The sequence below is a fragment of the Schistocerca piceifrons genome, chromosome 3, assembly GCF_021461385.2.
Source record: "Schistocerca piceifrons isolate TAMUIC-IGC-003096 chromosome 3, iqSchPice1.1, whole genome shotgun sequence".
NCBI lineage: Eukaryota > Metazoa > Arthropoda > Insecta > Orthoptera > Acrididae > Schistocerca > Schistocerca piceifrons.
In genome coordinates, this window is record NC_060140.1 from 666270506 (window position 1) to 666296264 (window position 25759).

The 25759-nt window shown below is 40.5% G+C and overlaps 1 protein-coding gene across 1 annotated transcript in view; it reads left to right on the top strand.

Annotated features, from left to right (window-relative positions):
- Positions 1 to 25759, top strand: part of LOC124787716 (HEAT repeat-containing protein 3) — a 309813-nt gene that overhangs the window by 134872 nt on the left and 149182 nt on the right. The window contains exon 4 of the mRNA XM_047254560.1: positions 20040 to 20134. Within this exon, the coding sequence (XP_047110516.1) occupies positions 20040 to 20134 (95 nt within the window). The remainder of the gene's footprint in view (positions 1 to 20039; positions 20135 to 25759) is intronic.

Genomic DNA, 25759 nt, shown 5'->3' on the forward strand with positions numbered 1-25759 from the left:
CCTACATTTCAGCAGGATAATGCACGACCACATGTTGCAGGTCCTGTACGGGCCTTTCTGGATACAGAAAATGTTCAACTGCTGCCCTGGCCAGCACATTCTCCAGATCTCTCACCAACTGAAAACGTCTTGTCAATGGTGGCCGAGCAACTGGCTCGTTATAATACACCAATCACTACTCTTGATGAACTGTGGTATTGTGTTGAAGCTGCATGGGCGGCTGTAATTGTACACGCCATCCAAGCTCTATTTTACTCAATGCCCAGGCATATCAAGGCCATTGTTACGTCCAGAGGCAGTTGTTCTGGGTACTGATTTCTCAGGATCTATGCACCCAAATAACGTGGAAATGTAATCACATGTCAGTTCTAGTATAATATATCTGTCCAATGAATACCCGTTTATCACCTGCATTTCTTCTTGGTGTATCAATTTTAATGGCCAGTAGTGTATTTTCAACCAGGAAGTCTGGGATTTTTTTTTCCTTGTCCATGTATACACCCTGGTCCTTCAGTAAAAACAGGTTTGAGGTACTCCATACAATAATAACTTTCCTGTATCCTGCAAAGTAACATTTGCTTGCCAGAAATATAAGATTTAAACCAGATGTAGGCAACTCTGTGGATACATATTTACAACTTCCTAAGTAGCAGATCATGATTGAGCATATCAAAGACTTTAGATAGCTCTAGAAAGGACCCACAATTGAATTCATGTATAGGTATAGCGTTCGAGATGAAAAGTCAAAGCAGCTGTTTCAGTGGACTTTGTTTTTGTGGAAAGCGATTTTGAGTGTCAAGTAGTATTTTATTTTTATTCAAAAACTTAGCTAACCTGCCATGCATGACTAGCGTAAAAAGATAAATAAGAGTGACATAGTTTTGTATGTCATGTATGCCGTCATTTGGGTGAAGTGCCTTCTTTACTGATTACTTTAGATTTGTTTGTTAATATTCCTATACTAAATAATCCATTGATGATCTCAGTTAGCTGAGAAAATGTTGAGCTTGATTTCTTTGAGAACTCATCTGGAGTACTGTTGGAACTACAGGATGTTCTAATTTTTAGTTATCTACCTCTTACTGCCACTGTATTCACTGGATTCAGAAGCATGGTATTTTCATTTTGGGACTCGTTCACATTGTTGATGGGATTACATTGGTATTTAATTGTATTTTGCACTACATTCATATAATGCAATTATGTATGTTTTCAATCTGCTTGATATCTTTAAAAGTTCTTTCTTCACTTCTTATGAATTACTTATTGGATGCTATCTACTTTTGCTCACATTCTTATTACGAACTTTCCAAATTGATTTCACTTTCTTGTTCTTTTTATGTAGTCATGTCATTTGCAACCTCTTTTCCTGCTGCTATAACTTTACCTAACACCTTCGTGTTGCTTCTTACGTGTGGTTTCAAAGCTATATTTTGTTTTGTTGTGGTATTGAGCTCTCAAAATGTTTCTGCTGATTTCTTTACGCCCTTTGTTATCCACGCATTTGACAATACTTGAACGTGGTTATTTTATTCACCAAGAATCCAACATCAAAGCAATATAAATAATTACAGAAAAATAATTCAAAAGCTTTATTGAAAGTATCTGAGATACTTTTCACCAATTTACTTTTTGTAGCATCTAGTTGTAGATCTTTTTGTTTTTTATTAGTGACTCCTCTTATGTTACAGTTATCATTTATTCTTCAATTATTATTAAGCACTGATTTGTGCTCTTGTAGATCTTAGACTGTTAGGGGCCATAGGTCCTCTGCAGTCTCTGTATGAGTAGACTTTTTGTTGGTTTGCTCTCTTGGAGACTGTTGCTTTTGGGATCACCATCATAGAGGTTGTCTACTATTCATCCAAAACTTACCAGGCTCATGCAGAGTACGAGAAATCAGTGTGTCCCCATAGTACTAAAAAATTGTTGTTATCCATAAATAAAAGTTGACTTCCACAAGTCTCAGTATTAGCTCCTATTCTATTTGAACTTTATACTTCTAACGTGCCAGTAACGAGATCATAGAAATTCTTTACACTGATGGCGTAGCAATAACTACCAAACAAAACGTCTAAATGGAGAAGAATACGTTCTCACGGCAGATTTTGAACAGCTGAACGAATATTATAAGCTATGAGTACTGTCCAAATCTTACCAAAACAGAAAGTTGCGCATTCCACCTCTAGCAAATAGAAAGTTGAAAGTTTCGTTTTGCAACAAATAAATATGTTACAGCTATCATCCATAATACCTGGGCAGTTACTGTCAACTGTTCCTTCACACGCAAAAAAATACATGCTGCTCTCTAGAGAAAAACTAAAGACCAGAAATAATGCAATAAAGAAATTGGCATGAACAGCTTGGGGAGTGCGGGCAAATATTCTGTACACTGCTGAAAAATCCCTAGTGCACTCAGCTGTGGGGTACTGTGCTGCACTTTATTGCAGGAACAGGTACACAAATGAAACAGATTGCATCTAAGAGTATCTGTGTGCTTTGTAACAGGAACGCTGAAAGCCACATTGACACTTTGGCTCCATGCCATTGCAGACATCATACTGTCAGGCCTGAGCCAGCAACAGGCCTCTATTAGAGAATGCAACAAGCTTCATCCTCCCAAGACTACTACCAACCCACATCATACTGGATAATGCTTCCATTTGAAATTCTCAGACCTGTATGGGGAAAATGATGTCCTGTTGCAGTGTCCTTTCATTAGGAGGCAGCATCGAAAGAAATGTCTTAACAGAAGCTTTCATCATGAAAGCTACAGATCCCACTGCACCGATGTCACTTTTTGAACTATGTAGGATGATTTGATGCCACCTAAACAGGTCTGAACAGGCTATACCACAAATAGCTGAGACATTGTTAGTAGCTCTGAATGTGACTAGAGCAGTGGAGGAGACAGGAAGCACATTCCTCATCAGGGCTCCAATAGCAGATAGTCTGGGTAATTTAGTGATATCCATTTTATAGCTTTAGATGTAGCTTCTAGGACATCAAATATTGGTATTGATCTGTAAATGTGGAATACTGTGTCAGAGCTATTATTTCTGTAGGCTTTTTTGTGGTTTGTAATTTTTCTCTGTAAAATTTGTGATATGTATTTTTTATCTTTCATATTTCTAATTTGAAACCGAGGATTTTGTGTGTCTACTCATATGCTGCACAAGTCATTTTCATAGTGTATGGCAAGGTTTATGTCTTGTACCCCATCATTTTAGCCCTTCCTTGTTTCATTCGCAAATGATATGTAGGAGGAACAACTGGCAATAAACCCTCATGTGACCTTCTAATTTCTCTGATTCGTTCGTTGTAGTCATTTCGAAGTCACGTGGGAGGAAGCAATATGTTGCTCGACTCTTCTTTGAACATGTTAGTTGTGCACAATATTATTTCATGTGGGAGTGAAGGCACTTCAGTTCCCTTATCGTGAATTTTTATCATGATTTCACGAAGACACCAGGAACCAGTTGATAATATATGAAGTAGTGTACTGAGCGCATTCACAGTGTGATGCACTTTCTTTAATCACCACTGCATGTGTTTACTGTAATGTCATCATGTGTTTCCATTAGTGACCAAAGGAGCCCAAGTGCAATAATATTGTGGTTAATTAGTACTCTCCCTAAATTGTAAAAATAAACCTCTCTGTGGCACATGATGCTTCTTTTGCAGCGTATGCTACTGGAGGTTGTTGAGCACTTCTACAATGGTCTCACAATAACTAAACTATCCTGCTGTGATGAAATGTGCCACTCTTCAGTGGATATCTCCCCCCCCCCCCCCCCCCCCTCTCTCTCTCTCTCTCTCTCTCTCTCTCTCTCTCTCTCTCTCTCTCTCTCATTTGTTGATAAATTACATTTTCCTAAGATTTTTCTAATGAATATTATACTGGCATCTATGACTCCTACAGTTAGTTTTATGTGGTTATTCCATTTGGTCACTTTGAACAGTTACTCAGTGGTATTTTACAGTTGTTATGGTTTCCAGTGATTTATAGTGAATAGCATAGTGAACCTTAACAGAACTTTACACCCATTTTGCTGGAGCACTGTATTTAACGGACTAGAAGATGCACCTTAATTTTTAAGCAGTTATTTTTTAAAAACATTTTTACCATTAGATTGCAAAACCAGACTAAAAAAAAATCTTGGATTATGAAACTGAATTGACCTTTAAAAACACTGAAATATCGTAATCTGAATGTCTTCTTCTTCATCGTTGTCCTCTTCATATGCAAGATCATCTTCACTACCATCGAGAGCATTACTTATGTCACTCTATGTGAACGATATGACAGTAATTTCTTCTTTAACTCTAGACATTGACTGTTTGATCCACTGATGCACTTTTTTGGTTGTAGCTCATTTCAAAGCTCCCTTTGACAAGCATTCATGTTGGATTTCATCCATTACTCTCGTATACACTTTAAATAGTGTATTTATCAAGTCATCAAGAGACTGCAATTGTAAAGTAAGTCCTTCTGGAATAATAGCAAGCTCTGTATTTTATCTCAATGTCTCTTTCACAGAATTAATTTCATACCAGCCCTGTCCATTCTGCCCTTTTCATGTATCTGAACAGCAATACCTGGTGGTATTTCAGATGGGTTTGGGAATGTTTTATGCTGGAAAATGATCATTGGATTAAGTTTAGTACCATCAGCACAACATGAAAGGACAAGAGTGTAGTGCATATTTTTGTGTCTGTTTGTTTTTATATTTACAGTTTTAGCACTTTTCAAGGCAACAGTTCTGTTACTCGACACATCAAATGTAAGAGGAGTTTCATCCGTATTTGCTATTTACCTTAGTTCCATGCCGGTTTTCTTTCAGTGTTGAATAATAGTGATGGAAAGATAGTATTCTCTCTTTATACTCTTATGACATTTTCTGATATGTTTTGGTTTTGGTTCTCTTGCTAAGTCCATAACACTTCATAAACCTGAGGTGCCAACGAACTCTACTCTCAGAGTATAAGTTCCACTGTAATGCTAGCTTACAAGCATATATTTGAATCATTTTTGTATTAATTCCAATGTCGTTTTGATGGTGTCCTTGAATCCCTTTTGATACGTCATTTCTAGTTTGGGCCATTTTGTATTCAGTCCACTATTTGCACATTTAGTCTTCCTCAAATTTTATTTATTTATTTGTTTATTTTTTTATGATTTTTCTGTTGGTAGAGGGCGGAAATGCTGCTCAGGTGCTCTGTTCCCATGTTGTTCTGCATGGGCTATTAATTTCAATTTATAGCCTACATCATATGAACACCATTTATTTTTTACCATTATGAAACTAGCTACTAACAAAAATATTACACTGTTACGGATAACACAAAACACCGTAAATTCAAGGTCACTGGCACTGTAGACTATAAGATGCATCATAGTCTTCTGGGTTTGTGATGGCGGGGCAGGAGGGAGAGGGTGTTAGCAAGCTTGTGAATCCCCGCAAATCATGTTCGTCACATTGGTGTACTGCTGTTGTCAGTTGAATCCAGTGTTGCCAGATAGAGATAGATTTCCCACAGCATTGGATATACGGCCATTTTTGAGACAGGTGAGAATTTAAAGTCAAACACTGGAAATTTTTGTATTAATTTTGGTTATAAGACACATAGGAATGTTGAAGGCAGTTTTTCAAAGAAAAAGTGCATCTTATAGTCAGTAAAATACGGCATGTAACATCAGGATCAGGATTGCCAGTCCCTGCAGCAATCATTGATCCTCCACAGCTCTTCATTACAGACTTCTGAAGTTGCAGCCTTTCCGTAGAGTACAACATTGTCTGTGAACAGCCTCATGGAGCTTCTAACATTATGCACTAAATAATTTATATCTGTTGTAAATAGTAATGCCCCTCCTTCGGGGTACTCGAAGTTATCTTTACATCAGTACCAAAATAGTTTCATGTTTTTGCCAATAATTTTTGGGTAAGTAGTAGTAAATTTCAGTGACAGTGCTCACAAACCAACGGACTTCAAGAGCAGACTGTCAAGAAGTCCACAGATACGGCAATTGCAATGGACTTCATGGCCACTCACGGCCGTAAAGATCTAAAAGAGTACAAATTTGTGCTTAATAATAATAATTGAAGAATAAATGAAAACTCTGACACAAGAGAAGCCACTAATGAAAGCAACACAATTTGATGCTGCAAGTTGAGAAAAAATATGAAAGGTAATATCAGTAAAGCTTTTGATTAGCGTTCCTGAAGCTGACAGGTATAGCATTGACGTTACATGCAGCACACTGATAAGGAATTGTACACACACCTGCTCTCCATAAAATCAAGTTATCTATGACAGAGCTAATGAGTGTGGCTATCCTTGGTGCTGGCAGAAAAAGAACTTTGACTTTATGCTTAAAGAACATATGATCATAGAGACAAACCGCGTTGACCATCGTAGAGACTCCTATGTGGAGGACACAGAAATAGTCATCCATGATGTTGAGAAGCAGCTGAAAGAGTTGAAAACAAGTAATTTGCCTAGTCTGGATGTAATCTCAATTTGGTTTTACAGAGTACTCCTCAGCATTGGCCCCATACTTAGCTTCCATTTATCATGAATGTCTCGCCCAGGACAAAGTCCCAAGCAATTGGAAGAAAGTATAGGCAACTCTTGTACGTAGGAAGGGTAAAAGAACAGACCCACATAACTACAGACCAAAGTTCTTAACATTGGTTTGCTGCATAATTCTTCAGCATATTCTAAGTTTGAATACAATAAATTTCCTTGTCTGCAAATCAGGGCATATGCTAGTGCAAAACTCAGCTTGCCCTATTGTCACACGATATCCTGCAAACCATAGGTGAACTGCAAATGGCATTTCATGTTCTTAGATTTCTGGAAAGCTTTCGACATCATGCCCCACTGCAAACTGTTAACTAAAGTCCAAGCATATGGAATAGGTTCCCAGATACACAAGTGGCTCAAAGAGATCGTAGGCAATGTAATCTATAATGTTGCCCTGGATGCTGAACATTCATCAGAGACAAAGGTATTGTCAGGAGTGCCCCAGGGAATTATGAGAAGACTGCTCTTGTACATAAACATTCTGACAGATACATTGAACAGCAACCTGTGACTGTTTGTTAGTGATGCTACAGTGTATGGGAAGGTGTGTTCATTGAGTGATGAATGGCAGCTTGCTCCAGTTATAGAAAAATGTAAGTTAATGTGGATGAGTACAAGAAAAAATCCTGTGGTGTTCAAATATAGTATTAGCGAGCTGCTTGACACAGTCATGTTGACCAAATATCCAGGTGTAACGGTGTAAAACTAAGGTAATGGAATCAGTATGTGAGGTCAGTAATAGGGAAAATGAATTGTCAATTTATTATGAGAACCCTACAGGGTGTTTCAAAAATGACCGGTATATTTGAAACGGCAATAAAAACTAAACGAGCGGCGATAGAAATACACCGTTTGTTGCAATATGCTTGGGACAACAGTACATTTTCAGGCAGACAAACTTTCGAAATTACAGTAGTTACAATTTTCAACAACAGATGGCGCTGCGGTCTGGGAAACTCTATAATACGATATTTTCCACATATCCACCATGCGTAGCAATAATATGGCGTAGTCTCTGAATGAAATTACCCGAAACCTTTGACAACGTGTCTGGCGGAATGGCTTCACATGCAGATGAGATGTACTGCTTCAGCTGTTCAATTGTTTCTGGATTCTGGCGGTACACCTGGTCTTTCAAGTGTCCCCACAGAAAGAAGTCACAGGGGTTCATGTCTGGCGAATAGGGAGGCCAATCCACGCCGCCTCCTGTATGTTTCGGATAGCCCAAAGCAATCACATGATCATTGAAATATTCATTCAGGAAATTAAAGACGTCGGCCGTGTGATGTGGCCGGGCACCATCTTGCATAAACCACGAGGTGTTTGCAGTGTCGTCTAAGGCAGTTTGTACCGCCACAAATTCACGAAGAATGTCCAGATAGCGTGATGCAGTAATCGTTTCGGATCTGAAAAATGGGCCAATGATTCCTTTGGAAGAAATGGCGGCCCAGACCAGTACTTTTTGAGGATGCAGGGACGATGGGACTGCAACATGGGGCTTTTCGGTTCCCCATATGCGCCAGTTCTGTTTATTGACGAAGCCGTCCAGGTAAAAATAAGCTTCATCAGTAAACCAAATGCTGCCCACATGCATATCGCCGTCATCAATCCTGTGCACTATATCGTTAGCGAATGTCTCTCGTGCAGCAATGGTAGCGGCGCTGAGGGGTTGCCGCGTTTGAATTTTGTATGGATAGAGGTGTAAACTCTGGCGCATGAGACGATACGTGGACGTTGGCGTCATTTGGACCGCAGCTGCAACACGGCGAACGGAAACCCGAGGCCGCTGTTGGATCACCTGCTGCACTAGCTGCGCGTTGCCCTCTGTGGTTGCCGTACGCGGTCGCCCTACCTTTCCAGCACGTTCATCCGTCACGTTCCCAGTCCTTTGAAATTTTTCAAACAGATCCTTTATTGTGTTGCTTTTTGGTCCTTTGGTTACATTAAACCTCCGTTGAAAACTTCGTCTTGTTGCAACAACACTGTGTTCTAGGCGGTGGAATTCCAACACCGGAAAAATCCTCTGTTCTAAGGAATAAACCATGTTGTCTACAGCACACTTGCACATTGTGAACAGCACACGCTTACAGCAGAAAGACGACGTACAGAATGGCGCACCCACACACTGCATTGTCTTCTATATCTTTCACATCACTTGCAGCGCCATCTGTTGTTGAAAATTGTAACTACTGTAATTTCGAAAGTTTGTCCGCCTGAAAATGTACTGTTGTCCCAAGTATATTGCAACAAACGGTGTATTTCTATCGCTGCTCGTTTAGTTTTTATTGCCGTTTCAAATATACCGGTCATTTTTGAAACACCCTGTAGGAACATGTAGCTCGTCCATAAAAGTGACTGTATATAGAACACAAGTACAAGCAATTTTTGATAACTTCTTGTGTTTGGGAGACCCAACAGGGTGGAAATTGAGATGTACTGCTAGATTTGTTACCAGTAGGTTTGATCAACATGTGAGTGTTAGACGTGCATTCTGAACTTAAATGGGAGTCTCTGGAGGGAAGGAGATGTTCTTTTCGCAGACACTACTGAGAAAATTTAGAGAACCGGCATTTCTGGTTGACCGCAGAACGACTCTACTGTTGCCAGTGTAAAATTTGTCTAAGGACCATGATGACAAGATAGAGAAATCAGGGCTCGCACAGAGGTGTATGAGCAATCATTTTCTGCTTGCTCCATTAGCAAGTGGAACAGGAAATGGAATGACTAGTGCTAGCACAAGGTACCCTCTGTGTGCATCATATGGTGGCTTTGGAGTATGTATGTAGATGTAGTCATATTTTGGGAGATAACTGTAGGAAGGCCACGAACTTTGAACCTTTCCTCTTCAGCTTCTTGAGGCGAGGCATTCACCTTCAATTTGAATTTCAAAGTTTTGCAGCTCCTCCATGGTTGGTAGCCATTTAAAAAAAAAATTAAATGTTCTTGTTCTTTCTGTAGATTGTCCTCGTGAACAATAATATATACATGTCCTTCAGTCATATCCTTTCATCTTAAACTAAAAGATGCTTGTCTTGTGGCAGATTCTCCAAAATAGTAGTCACTAAATATCATAACACAAATGTCAATGCTTATTGAAGGAGAAAAATGACCATGATTCAGAACTATTATATTTTGTAAGGAAATCTTTTTAATTATTGTAATTGGAAATTGTGTGTAAAGTATCAGTTTCCCTCTAAACATTTTACAAGAGGAGTGGAAATGAATTAGCTGTACCAGTTTAAGCTAGGCAACTTCAAATGATGGATGAATATTACTGAGCCCACTGGATGATACATTACCCCACTGAGAGATGAGACCGTGTTGTTTCCCCGTGGTGCTTTCAGCTTCATCATTTAACCAAAACAAAAAGTTAACACATTCCTTAATTTGCTTGTTGTAACAGAGAATGAGCTTTACAGAAGTCACAGATTATCAGTGTTGTGTTTCATGGAAATTACTGCAGGATATTGTCAATCAAGATTGGCTGAATGTTTTTGTTTAACAGGTTCATCATTGCAATTGAGTGGAAAACATATGATTTAAAAGTTGTTAAAATTTTTTGTTTTACCTGCACATGCATTACTTCTAAATCAGGAAAAAATAATATGAAGATCTCATTCCATTGTTAATCAATATAAAGTTTATGTAATGAGTAATACTTACAAAATAATGAGAAAGAGGAGGGAAAAGTCAGTGAGTGGAGTGAAGAATCTGAGCAAATACTCTGACGATATACCATTTCTGTGGTTTGAACCAGCCAATGTCTGTGACAATTTCCAAAATTTTTGTTGTTTACTTGCAGTTTAGGGTTACAATTTTTAAAGACTTGCATTGGGAAATACAACATTTAGTTTACTGTATGAAACGGCCTTTTAATGTGCTACATCGGACGTCTTGTCGTTTCCCTGTCACCTTATTACAAAACAAATTCCAAAGCCTTCTACCTCATTTAACATTCCATCAAAATTTGTCACCTTATTACAAAACCAATTCCAAAGCCTTCTACCTCATTTAACATTCCATCAAAATTTAGCTGAATTGTCAATGTTCGGTTAGAAGTAGCAGGAAACTGATTTTGTGTTTGTGACTGTTGTCTCCCATGACTTGTCATTACTGCTCACAATTTGTGCAATAAATGTGATATGGAAATAAAAAATGTACCTCTTGTCAAAAACTTTGAATTTTGAGTTATTGTGATGTTTATGTTCAGCTTTAAATTCTGAGCAGCTCTGTGTGTGTGTGTGTGTGTGTGTGTGTGTGTGTGTGTGTGTGTGTGTGTGTGTGTGTGTGAGAGAGAGAGAGAGAGAGAGAGAGAGAGAGAGAGAGAGAGAGAGAGAGAGAGGTAGGTATGACAGGTTGAATATTTGTGATGGAAAAGAGGTGTTTCAACATAATGCATTTTAAAGTTTCACTTTATTACCATTGTTTAATTGGACATATTTAAGAAATAAATTGTGCATATATATTACTAATAAAATGGCCTTTTTCAAATGGTACAGAGTTTTTTTAAAGTTAACATTACATATAATGCGATTAACCCCTTCCGGCCTAAAACAAACTGATGTGTACATGAATTTAAAAACCAAGTATATGGGCTTCAAGTTGAGAGAAAATAGTGCAGCCTGTGCTGCTTTCTTTTGGCAGAGTATTGTTATTTTTATCCTATGCTACGGCCAACTGCAAATTGGCAAGATCTGTTGGCATTTATAATTCTGATACAGAAAATGACCACTTGCTTCATTTGGTATTATTGTAATCACAAACAAAACTGCTCTGAGCTCCTTAAAATGCTTATAAAATTAGAAGATGCTTTTTGTTGAAACATTGCATACACAGCTGTAAAATTTTGAAAAGAAGCCTCTTACCGGCCAGTGTTATTTTCTGATAACAGCAAGAGCTCCGTTCCAGAAGACTGGAATTCATTGTTTGTAATTATGTTATTGACTCCGTTGAATTCAAACAGCTTCCAAATTAATAAAAGCCTGTACCGAATGAAAGAAATTATTATAACTTGCAAAAAACTAAAATGAGATATTTTAGACATTATTGAACATTTTTGCTTGTACTGAAAATTTTACTTCTCCAACAAGAGATCCCTTTTCACGAATGTAGAAGTGTATAATGTTTTCACCTACTGACACAGTTCTTCTGTATTTGAGGTTTTCAGTTTTTGTCCTTATATTTGTCATGCTGCCATATTAGAACCGAATAAACTATAACTAAATAAAATATGTAAGAGAATGATACACTCATAATTTTCCTGTGCCATTCATTGTAGTGCTGTGTGATGGTATGGGATTCTTCCATAACACAAGTGGTAATAATTCAGTAATATGCACATGATCAAATAAAATGATTGGATGGTTACTAAAATACACACTGACAACAAAGTAAATGAGGAACTGCCCAAAAGGAAAACAAAAAGAAAATATAACATTGGCAGAGTTAGGTTGCTGGACCAAAGAACAATACGGACACTTTTAGTCATTATCCACAGGCGGTGCTTCCCACACAACTCCCCCACGGTAGATTAGAGCTCCAAGAATTTGCAAGTATTTATAATGTGGCCATCGGCCTGATCTAGAGTAAGTTGCTGATGTGGCTGGCTCTTTCTGTGAGCTTAGTTGCTGAATTAAGGATGACACTTGGTTGGGTTTGGTGTCATTGATGTAGAGTCCCAGGTTTCCTGCTGGTGTGAAGGTGTGTTTAATGTAAGTGGATATGTTGGTTTTACCCTTTCCTGTGATGCCATTAGTCTTTGCTATTACAAATTATTTGCACCATATGTTCATCATATTTGATAATTTGGAAAGATTCAGAGTATGCCAGTTGTAACAGTGGGCACACTGCATCTGTCCTCAACATCGCCCGTGAGCGTGCCACTCAGCTTTTGGCTGTAGTAGGTGGAAAAGTGTACCCACCGGTGCAGTTTTTTTCTGTTGGTATAACAATGTACTTACATCTGAACCTGAGTCGATTATAAAGTAGCAACGATTGCTTGCTTGCCTACAGTATATAGGCAGTGCAATAATGTAAAAAAAACCTGCTTGATTTGGCGTGTGGGGTCATGGTCTATTTATGGGTGATAACTGGACCAGTTTTGAGTGCCATGTCATCGTAAAGTATGCTTATATCGTAGATGATACTCCCTGGGCTAATGATGGTTCCCTCGTTTATGACTGGGTGCATTTGTGGAGTGTGTGGCATTTGTTGAGTAAGATGTGCAACTTCTCTGATCTGCTGAGAGGGGGTATTGACAGTGAAGGTGATTTAGGCAGCTCTGCCAGTTTTGCAAAAGGAAGTCTGGGATTGCAACAAGTATAACCACTTTTCCTCATGCTTGGTGGTTGATCACAGCACCAGAAGATAGCTTGGGCAGTGAGTTCTTGAGGCCGCATGTTGGCCTTGGATCCATACTTGTGAGGAAGTTCAAGCTGTGCCTGTTATGTTGAGTTGTTTCTCAGAAAGGTAGGCAACTGTGTGTTATTAATCTTGGTCTACATCTGTTACTAATGTGGAATTGGATACTGCCGAGAAAAACTGCATGGTGAAGCGATTTGTGACCTTTACACCTTCGGTATTGTCAGAGATGGTTAGTGAGGCTGATTTATAATGGTTCACCATGATGGACAGGTATAGCTGCCGTTATTGGAATAACAGTTGACCGAGCTCAAATAGCGAGCTGATCAGTTAGCAGTGGTAGAAACTGCAATTGATCGAGCCTGACAGTACCATTATTCTCTGTACCAAATTGATAGTATTCTTCGATATTCTCCGTGTGTTTGATTGATTTAAGTGTTTTGTGTGCTGGCTAGATGCATGTGCATGACCTGACTTGTTTGTTTGTTTTCCTTTTTTTAATTATATGGTGTTTAAGATTGTAGATTTGAAGGCTATCTAATTGTGTGATTTATTTGTTGTAATACTGGTCACTGTTGTCTGGCTTTACAATTACTGTGGTTTCGAGGGCATTACTGACCGGTCATCGTAGTCCCTGTCAATTTGATGTTACCAGAGCAAATAAGCTGTTTTAAGGCTATTGGCTAGGATCTAAATCTCGCGGAAGTTTTTAGGTATTTTCTATAACAAGGGAAAAGCAATTTATGGGGACTGGTTTCTGAACGTTCTTGGAGTTAAAGTAGCAGCATTGATAAGGAGGGGGAAGAGAGTTGAAATGGAAACTGCCAGGGATAAATTTATGTGCCAGATGTTGTTGATAATGTTTTAAAAGACTCAGAAAAAATGTAATCGAGAAACACTAGTATTTATAAAATTTAAAACTGTTATGACAATTAATTAAAAAAAAGCAATGACTGATAATTTTGAAGGCTGTGAAACAAATAAGAAATTACAGCAGGCCGAATAACTATACAGCTTCAGTTAAATTCACAATCACCACAGTTTGCACAGGTGAATTACTGCATTAAAGAATTATGTTAAGAAACTAACAAAGAATTACAGAAAAGAAGTCACTTGTGATTTTTAAAAGGAAACACATCAGAGATACCCAACAGCTGGGTGAAATAGCCACTTGCAACGAGCTGCATCTAAAATGTCTTAACTGGGTAAAGGCAAATAATCTTTCCCTTCCTCCTTGAGAGAGAGAGAGAGAGAGAGAGAGAGAGAGAGAGAGAGAGAGAGAGAGAATGAATTCAGAACCCAGTCACCATAAACTGCTTTTCCATTGGTACAGACACTATGCAAAAACAAATACATGGATCTCAGCCGACAGCCTTTCACGAGCTCGTTCACTGTGGTAACATCAAATTGACTGGGACTTTGATAACTGGCCAGTGAGACCATCATCATCATCATCATCATCTTGGACAGTTTCCAGCCACTGGCTGGGTCTGTCGGGAACACAAGCCTCTCCATCGTGTTCTGTCTTTCCACCATTCCCCCTCTTCCACCTTCGTCCAGTTCCCTCCTCTTCTCGTCACACATTCCTTCACTCCCTTCACCCATCTATCTCTTGGTCTTCCTCTGGGCCTCTTCCCCTCCAGTTGCAGATCAAACATCCTCTTTGGAATTCTTCCCTCATCCAGTCTCTTCATGTGTCCATACCACTGCAGTCTTGATTTTTCTATCCTATCCTGTCCTGTCCTGGTTCCTCCTTTAGTCTTTCCCTCACATACACATTTCGCAATCTGTCTAGTCTTGTTACACTCAACCTGCTCCTCTGGAACTTCATTTCACTAGCCTGTATTCTACTTTTGTCGCTTTTGTGCATTACCCATGTCTCACTTCCGTATGCCAATATGGGGACAAAGTAGGTTTGGTATATAATTCCCTTGGATTTCTGTGGCACCTCCTTGCTCCAAATAAGCCCCCTAATGCATTTGTAGAACTGCCCTGCTTTTCTGCACCTTTCATTTATTTCCATTGCGTTTCCCCCCTTACTTTCAATCATGCTTCCCAGGTACTTGAAGTTCTCTACCACTTGTAGTTTTTCCCCTCCACAAGTTATATCCACATTTGGCCTATTCTTCTTCCTTCTTGTGACAATTATTTCACTTTTCTTTGCAGAGAAATTCATTCCATATTGTGCTGCCGTTGCCTCCCATACATCTAACTGCTCTTGCACCTCCTTCTCGCAATTTCCCCATAACATCAGGTCATCGGCAAAATGCATTGCTTTCATTTTATGATCTCCAATTGCATCTGATACTTGCTGTAGGATTTCATCCATAACAATAATAAACAATAAAGGCGAAAGTGCACTTCCCTGTCGCAGCCCATTTTCCAGCTTGAACCATGCAGTACGTTCCCTCCCCACTTTCACACAACTCTCACTTCCCTCATACATTTTTCTGACTTTTCGTGTTCTCTCTTCATCCATCCCTTTTGCGTTCAGCACATCCCAGAGCTTGTCCCTACAGATACTGTCATACGCCTTCTCAATATCTAAAAAGGCCATGATTAAGTCCTTCCCGTACTCATAGTGCCTTTCCTGCTGTTGCCTTACCGCAAATATGAGGTCCGTTGTTGATCTTCCCGGTCTGAAACCATACTGCTCCTCTTGCAGTCTACTTTCAATACTGCTTCTTATTCTCTTCTCCAGGATCTTTTCATAGATTTTTCCACAGTGGCATAGCAGGGTGATTCCTCTGTAGTTTTCACATCTCCTTTTATCCCCTTTCTTGAAGATCGGGACTATAATTCCTTTCTTCCAATCCTCAGGAATTCTGTTCTCCTTCCACACCACCCTCAGCACTCTGTATAGCCACTGGGTTCCTACTTCTCCTGCTGCTCGTATCATATCCACTGTTACTTCGTCCCAACCTGGTGCCTTGCCCCCTTTCATCCTCTTTATGGCTTCTTCCACTTCATTCCAAGTTAGATCATCAATTTCCCCACTATTATAATCGTCTGCTGCCTTAGGCTCTCCATCGCTGTTAGTTACCCGCTTGGCGGCATTCAACAGATCTTCAAAGTACTCCTTCCAAATCTTTTTGAGCTCATGCATTTCTTCCACAACTCTTCCATTATTATCCATGATCCTCAGGCACTCGCTTCTGTCGTTCCTCTTATTTCTTACCATGGTGTAAAGTACTTTTTTGTTCCCTTCACTGTCCTCTTCTAACATTCTTGTCCATTTTTCCATCCACTTCTTCTTCTCCGCCCTTACTATGGTCTCTGCCGCTTTCTTGCTTTCCTTATATTTTACCCTAGCTTCCTCTGTTCGGGTCTGGAACCATTCTCTGAAGGCTTTGTTCTTTCGAAGTACTGCCTCTTTACATATGTTGTTCCACCATGGGGTTCCCTTACTTCTCCTCTTTGTGCTAGTTCTTCCGCACACAGTCTCAGCTGCCTCAACTAGAGCCCTCTTAAAATCTCCCCATTCTTCTTCCACTGTTCTCTGATCTTCCTTTGGCAGCTTCTTCCTGATCAGTGTCTGGTACTGGGTCCTCCGTTCATCCTCTTTCAGCATCCATGTCTTCAACCTTTTCTCCTGTATATCTGTTGCCCTCTTATCTTTTTTCTCTCTCAGGGTGGCTACCAACAGCCGATGGTCACTGTCTAAGGCCTCAGATGGAATGACCTTAACATCTGTGAGGCTGCTCATCATCTGCCTATCCACTAGTACATAGTCTACTACTGAAGTTTGGGACCAGTCTCCACTGTACCAAGTTATTTTGTGGCTACTTCTCTTCTTGTACCAGGAATTTGCGATCGCCAGCCCATTCCTCTTGCAGAATTCCAGCAACAATTTTCCTTCTCTATTTCGGTTCCCCCAGCCCTCTGGTCCCATTATCTCCTCGAATCCTTTCCTGTCTGTGCCAACATGTGCATTGAGGTCCCCTATTATAATCTGATTACCTCCATTTAGCTGCTTTTGCATGTCATCTTCAAATTCCTCCTCCTCCTTTTTTGTACACCCCACCTGTGGGGCATATGCTTGGATGATTTCAATGCTTTTTCCTTTCACTCGTACTCTGGCTTTTATCATTCGATCATTGATACCTTCCACCTCCTCCTGCAGACCCTCTCTGACCACTATTGCCACTCCATTTCTTACCCTCTCATTCCCTATCCAGTACAGTTTACATCCTTTACTTAGTGGTTTTTCACCAACTCCTCTCCACCTAGTCTCAGCAAGTCCCAAGATGTCCAATTTCCTCCTTTCCATCATTTCTACAATTTCTTCTAACTTCCCAGTTAGAGTCCTTACGTTTAAGGTGCCCAGTCGTAAACCATCTCGTAATCCTTTTCCATTGCTTGGTCGGTTTCCTTTAAATCCGTTCCGTGATCCGAGGCATGTTCCCTTTTTAAAACCCTCAAAACAACAGTAATTATAAAGCCAGACAACAGTGATCAGCTCTGCAACAAGTAGAATACACAATTAGGCACAGCCTTAAAATCTACAATCTCTAACAGTATTTAAAAAAAAATAAATAAATAAATCCGGGCAAGCACATGCATCTAGCTACTACACATAACTCTTAAAATCAGTCAACTACCTAGAAAATACCAGTTAATACTATCAACTCAGTACAGAGAATAATATACTGTTAGAATAGCCCAATTGCAGTTTCTTACATTGCAAACTTTTCAGCTCAATATTTGAGCTCAGTCAACTATTATTCTGGTGACGATGGCTATAAATGTCTGTCTTCGAGAAGCATTATAAATCAGCTTCACTAACCACCTCCAACAACATTAGATGTAAAGTTCATAAATTTCTCACCATACAGTTTTGCTTGGCGGTACCCATTCCACATTCATAATAGATGTAGACTAACATTAATAATGCTGGACTGCCTTCCTTTCTGAGAAACAGTTCCACATAACCAGTACAGCTCGAACCTCAACACAAACGTGGTCAAAGGCTAAAACACAGTCACTACCCAAGCTGTCTTCCAGTGTTGTGACCAGACAGCAGACACGAGGAAAACTGGTCATACTCATTGCAATCCCAGATGTCCTTTTGCAACACTGGCAAGTGTAATGACCATCAATACACATACTCACATGGGACAATTTTCTTTGTGCCGTTTGGCGATCCGTTTGATTGTGCCAGCAGAATGAATGATTATCTTCTTTACTTTACTTGATGCGGGTCCACTTGCTTACTGCCAATAACTGGTACTGAAGTGTGTCAAATATTATAAAAAGGAAAGTTGCCACTTACCATGAAGCAGAGATGTTGAGTCGCAAATAGGCACAACAAAAAGACTGTCACAGAATAAGCTTTCAGCCAACAAGGCCTTTGTGAAAAATAGGCGACAGACGTATACACACACTCATGCAAATGCAACTTGCACACACATGACCACAGTTGCTGGCAGCTGAACCCAGGCCGGTTGGCTGAAAGCTTATTTTGTGACAGCATTTTTTTTTTTTTTCCTCCTATCTGTGACTCATCATCTCCACTGTATGGTAAGTAGCAACTATCGTTTCCATAACATTGTCATGACCAAAACCATTGGACTGCTCAGGCATCAAATCTGGAAACTGCCACTGCAAATTTTCTGTGATCACTAGGAAAACCTTTTTGCACAAGTGCCAAGTCCAACATAGCAAACCACAGTATTGATTCCTTGGATAGGAATTTCAGAACTTATACTTTCACTTGCAGCATGGAAACTGTGCTAGTTTTGGGGACCAAATTACTGGTCATATTTGTTGTCTGTTTGTTGGAATAACTTAAGGTTGTGTGTTGCAGTTAGAGTTTGGAGGTCACTAACGTGCTTTGCAGATCATCTTGTAGGCATAGGAACTCTTTCCGTTTGAACCCCTTTGAAGTCATGATGCAATGTGATTGACTTTCTTTATTGACTGTGTTCCAAGGGTTGCTGATTTATATGATACTTCCATCATGCAATTGATAATAATTCAGTAACACATATATAATCAGATAAATTGATTTTGTTAGGACTATTATGGAAATATACCTTGACAATGGAATTGCCAAAAAGGTAAACAAAGATAAAACATAACATTAGCAAAGCTAGGTCGGTAGACCAAAGATCAATATGTACACTTAAAATAATTACCCACAGATGACACGTTCCACAGTGGTATGGAATTGTAAGCAGGCGCTCTCTCTCTCTCTCTCTCTCTCTCTCTCTCTCTCTCTCTCTCTCTCTCTCTCTCTCTCTGTGTGTGTGTGTGTGTGTGTGTGTGTGTGTGTGTGTGTGTGCATGCATGCAGTAAATGGAGACTGTGTAGAAAAGAGATAAGTTTCAATGTGTCACTAAAAGGAAGTATTGTGACTTCTTAAAGAAATCAGAACACTTGGTTTAAATGACAAATTGAAAAATACCTTTTTTTTTGCACAGTCTCAGATTTTGTTGACTTGCTCAGATCTGGATATTTTGGTGTCTGTTTATTTGCCATCAGTTACTTACTTCGCAGAGGCACAATATTATTTTTCCATTAACATTCTGTATATGTATTTGCTGCAAAAGGTGCCATTAATCATAGCATTTATGAAGTCTGTAGTAGACTTGAAAGTGATTAAACATTTCATATGATGGAAATATGACCAACTCACTACTAGGTACTCTCTGAACTTACTACCTGTTGTAGTTGTATTTATGCTTTGCCAGAACAAGAAAGTAGGTGCAGTTCGTTTGGAAGTATAGATCTTGACAGAACTTTAATTCCTATAAGTGACAATGTTTTTGGAGCCTGAAAGTATGTATATATAAACCACTGCCTTATTTATCAAATGAAGTACAAAACTGTTTACAATTAGAAAACAAGTTATGCTGTGATTCAGTATTGGTTTATTGAAGTTCCTGTGTTTAGTTACAATGGAGTTGAGATTATTCTTGCATAATTTTAATTTATTAGATGCATGATTACCAGTGTTCAGTGATAACTACAGTTAGTGTCCCCTTCCTGGTCTAAAAAACTGAATTAGTTTGTCATCATCTATGTCCTTCATTCATATTTTAATTCCTTTGTTTCATTTTTGTTCTAACAATGTTCTATTTATCTTCCAGTATGCAGATGATTGGCAGGAGTGCGGCGACAAGAAAATTGTATCAGAGTACACAGATACTTTCATTCAGGCAGTACATCTCCTGCTTAACCTGTGGTAAGTGCATATTTATGATTCTCAAATGTTATTGAATCAAATTATGACAACATTTCTCATCCCATGCAGTAATTCCCCTGACCAGTGGTTCAGGGTGACTTTCCCGAAATCTACCCCTTTTCTTAGACCTCTCCAGTCCTTGTTCTGCCACCGCTTGGTGAGTAGACTTTTTTAATTATCCAAGTAAAGTCTTGTATTATGTAATTATTCACAAATTTATCACTTTTATATGCCTGAAGATTTTTATTCTTGAAGATCTCCTGTCCAAATATAACTTTAGCTTGAATTTTGCAGTGGTTAGCTCACTTGACTTGCATTCAGGAAAAGTGGTGTTCACATATCCATCTAACCAACCTGATGTAAGATATTTAAGATTTTCTTAAATGACTAAAGCTAAATTACAGGATGTTTCCTGTGAAAAGGACATGGCCAGTTTCTTCCCCTTTCTTGTCTTAACCAAGTGTGTTCCATCTCCAGCGACTACAGGTGTGCATGGTACAGATCTCAGCATGCCAGCCTGTATTTTGTGCCTTGGGCTAGCTTACTTCGCCTGCCAGGCTCAGCCCATTGCACTGTACTCTCAGAATATTCATCACGTCAACCTGTTGCTCTGCTGTGGCTGTTAAAATATAGGGGGGGGTAAAAGTTTTTGGTGTTGTGTACTACATGTTCCCCACTGTGTGTCAGTGGAGTTCTAAATTGCCGGTATGTTTTGAATTGCCCTATTTAGTATTAAGAAGTATAATTAGAAGAACCTCTGAAGAGTAAAGCTGTTGTGATTGTTATTGGCATCACATACACTCTTTTCATGATAAATATGTGATCAAAAGTATCCGGACACCCCCCAAAAACATAAGTTTTTCATATTAAGTGCATTGTGCTGCCACCTACTACCAGGTACTCCATATCAGCGACCTTAGTTAGTAGTCATTAGATATCGTGAGAGAGCAGAATGGGGTGCTCCGCGGAACTCACGGACTTCGAACGTTGTCAGGTGATTGGTTGTCACTTGCGTCGTATGTCTGTACGTGAGATTCCCACACTCCTAAAGATCCCTAGGTCCACTGTTTCTGATGTGTTAGTGAATTGGAAACATGAAGGAACATCTACAGCACAAAAGCGTGTACGCCGACCTCGTCTGTTGACTGACACAGACTGCCGATAGTTGAAGAGGGCCGTGATGTGTAATAGGCAGACATCTATCCAGACCATCACACAGGAATTACAAACTCGTGAGGATCCACTGCAAGTACTACGAACATTAGATGGGAGGTGTGAGAACTTGGATTTCATGGTCGAGCGCCTGCTCTTAAGCCACATATCACGCCGGTAAATTCCAAATGACACCTTGCTTGGTGTAAGGAGCGTAAACATTGGACGACTGAACAGTGGAAAAATGTTGTGTGGAGTGACGAATGAAGGTACACAATGTGGCGATCCGATGGCAGGGTGTGGGTATGGCGAATGCCCGGTGAACATCATCTGCCAGCATGTGTAGTGCCAACAGTAAAATTCGGAGGCGGTGGTGTTTGGTGTAGTCGTGTTTCTCATGGAGGGGGCTTGCACCCCTTGTTGTTCCGTGTGGCGCTATCACAGCACAGGCCTACATTGATGTTTTAAGCACCTTCTTGCTTCCCACTGTTAAAAAGGAATTCGGTGATGACGACTGCATCTTTCAACATGATCGAGCACCTGTTCATAATACATGTCCTGTGATGGAGTGGGCTGGCCACAGTGCCCGAGCGGTTCTAGGCGCTTCAGTCCAGAACCGCACGACTGATATGGTTGCAGGTTCGAATCCTGCCTGGGGCATGGATGTGAGTGATGTCCTTAGGTTAGTTAGGTTTAAGTAGTTCTAAGTTCTAGGGGGCTGATGACCTCAGATGTTAAGTCCCATAGTGCTCAGAGCCATTTGAACCATTTTTTGTGATGGAGTGGTTACACGACAATAACAGCCCTGTAATGGACTGGCCTGCACAGAGTCCTGAGCTGAATCCTGCAGAACACCTGTGGGATGTTTTGGAACACCAACTTCGTGCCAGGCCTCATTGACTGACATTGATACCTCTCCTCAGTGCAGCACTCCATCAAAAATGGGCTGCCATTCCCCAAGAAACTTCCCATCACCTGATTGAACATATGCATGCGAAAGTGGAAGCTGTCATCAAGTCTAAGTGTGGGACAACACTATATTGAATTCCAGCATTATTGCACATCTTGCTAGAGGTAGAAAGTAGGTGAACTGGCACTACTGCAAAGAATGAAATTAATCGCAATTAATTAACCACTGACAAACTCCCGTGCATAGTTGGTTGAAATGACAATAAAGGAGGGATATCTGCAGGACTTTGCAGACAGATATAGCACATAATACAGCAGAGGGAACAGGCTGGTAAGGTGCATCAACCTGACTGGGTTGGCTATGCGAGCTGCATTCAGCTGCACAGTACTAAGTCATCCAGTCTGGCTTGTGTACTGTATGGGATAGACTGTGAGGCAATACTAGGCAGACTGAAAAATACAACGTGCAAAACTCTGCTAGTAGCCTCATTGTTCGAGTATGTTAAACTCTAATTCTTCATATTCCTTTCCAAATTCACTAGCAAGAACTTGTGCACTTGTTGTAGTTGAACTACAAACATTGAAAGGCGACAGGCAAAATCTTAGGAAAAGAATACCAAGGCACTTCCTCTCTCTAGCTATAGGAAAAACATGCATACGTGCCCCCCCCCCCCCCCACACACACACACACACACACACACACACACACACACACACACACACACACTCACACTCTTCCTCGGACGATTTCCAATGTCTGCTAGTGGTAATAGATGGATTATTGTTCACAATGATTATCTGACACACTATGCCATTAAAAAAACCGTGAAAACAGCTGAAGCATCCGAGATAGCCAAATTTATCGTGGAAGACATTGTATTAAAACACGCTGCCCCAAGGCCATTAATTACGGATTAAGCGAAAGATTTTAAATCGAATCTTGTGACAGAGATAACCGTCGGTGCAACATTACTCATCATATGAAGACTGCCTACTATCCGCAAACTAACGCCTTAATAAGACCTTGGCCGACATGCTATCAGTATCGAGCAGAGCAACTGGGATGAGGTGCTACCTTTCATGATGTTTGCCTACAACACTGCCAAACAAAACACCACAGAATTTATGCCATTTTTCCTGGTGCATGGGCGTGAGACGACTTAAGACGATGGACATTGTGTTTCCATTACATCCTGATGACGTGGACGATGGCTACGTAGGCCAGGTGTTAACCAGAGCTGAGGGAGCTTGGCAGTTAGTTTGACTCCGCACACTGCAGGCTTCGATTGCCGAAGATATGACAGGAGCCACCGCCCTGTTGTCTACCAGCCTCGCGACCTCTGTATCTTCACTCCTGTTCGGAAGGTTGGCCTCTCAGAGAAGCTCCTCAGGTGCTAGTTTGGATCTTATAAGGTTGTAATACAGTTGTCTGACATTACTTATGAAGTTGAAGATTTCGACATCGACACAAGACGACAAAAGGTCAATGATATGGTCCACGTTCTTCGAATAAAGCCCTATAAGGATTCTGCAACCCAGGGTAAATTCGAAGCTCCAGCGATAGGCAACAAGCAGAAAGATGACGGAGAGCGTAGTGGCAAAAGAAGTTCTAAGAAGATCACCGCCAAGGCAAGAATCAGGAGTCGGAGTATGCAGGACTGATGACTTGTTCCCCGAGTAGGAGGACATAACACTGAGGTGCTGTTCTCTGTCGCAGAGTTCAATGTCGTAGATGATGCTGAGTAACACCGTGCTGTAGTTGTTATGATACTAAACTGTTGCATGAAGGGTTTGTGAGTTCAAAACTCACCTGAACTGTACAATTTTAATTTCTATATTCAGTTCGAGTACATTCTAGAAGTATCCACAAATGTCAAGAATCATTGTACTGAGATGTTCTGTAGCCGTACATCTACTGTATGTGCTCTGGCCGGAGGCAGTTCGCTCCGCGCTCTTGTATGTGCAAGTGCTGAACAAACCTTCGTTAAGTGAAGAAGTTAGTGTTTGTCATTCATCTAATTACATCTTCTTCTATGTGACATTATCTGTGGATTGAAGCATTCAGAGAACTCTTTAAGAATGGCAAGTAGCTTCTTCTGTTGTCCCTTAGTGAGATCTGGTGATAGTCGAGCTAGAAGATCTTGTCTCACAGTGGTAGCACTGACTTCACCCACAGATTCGATATGGGAAGTTTCTATGACGCTCAGCTGTTCTTCAATTAACGGCTCAGCGTATGATATGCACATGAGACTAGGAGGGGTCTGTGGTTCTCGGCGACAGTGAACTATCCACAATTCACCGAATCCATTCTTAAACGAGACGCCAGAGAGTGGGATGACCAAGTTATTCTCCAGTGGTATGCTCCTCTTACATTCCACTAAAAGATCCATGGGTTGATGTGTGGTGTGACACATGACAGTTACCTTTCTAGTGCTGACTGCAGGAATGATCACTTCATCCAGCACACAGTCTTCACACACTCGGGTGCGCATCTTCCTGTCTGCAGTATCTCATCTCATCTCATCCAGCATAATCTTCGAGTGACCACAATCTGTAATTGCCGGAGAAGTTATAAAAAAAAGTCCCATCCGAGAATGATGTCGTGACTACACTTTTGTAAGACGATGAATCCTAAGGGCTGTGTATGCCACTTATGCCCACAGGAATGGTACATCTTCCTATAAGTGTTACATATTTCCCATTAGCCACCTTCAGCAGAGATGTTTTGTTGTCGACGAATACGGTTTTCTGAAACTGGCGACGGTACTTCTCTTAAATGACTGAATATGATGCTCCAGAGTGAACAAGAGCTTGTGCAGGTCGGCCAGCCATGAGGATATTGCCGTGGTTTCCTATCATTTTTGTAGTGATCGACAGCGGAGGATTTTTCTCTTTGGCAGCCTCACCTCCAAGGAAGGTCGCATCCTATAGTTTTTCAGGTGGCGGTGGCTAGATGATTGGCTGGAGCTTCTAAACGGCGATGGAGACCTTGATCAGTGTGTTGGTGAGCGTCCTCTCCAACTGCTAGCTTGCGGCGATGGTGACCTACGTCGTCCTGCACCCACATCTTCTGGTGGTTCATCTTTGTCGTCCCGTAGTCTTTCTGGGCAATAGCGCACCACATGTCCCGTTCATCCACAGTGGAAACATACTGGTTGGTTATCCTGGGTCCTCCAGACATCAGTCTTCCTTGGTGCCCAAGCAGGTTTCTCATGTGGCATTGTAGGAATGTAACTCCACCCGGATCTCGACTTTTTCACCATTTTAAAGGGAAATGAAGGATGAGAGATTGGGTTCAATGTCTGTTCCACTTCCTCCTTTATGACCTCTTGAAGTGTGTCGGTTTGTTGCTCGCCCTGCAATCCAAGTGCCTTCTGAACATCCTCTCTCACTATATGACAAAAACACTTCTGAAATCAGTTGCTTCCTTCATCACAGACATCGATATGACATTTGGAAGCCATTCAAACTTCTTGTGTGTAATTCTTTTTTGATGCAGTGTTTCGATATACTGGCACCATTTTATGAAGTCGTCTGCTTTCGAAACCACCTTCAGGAGAAGGG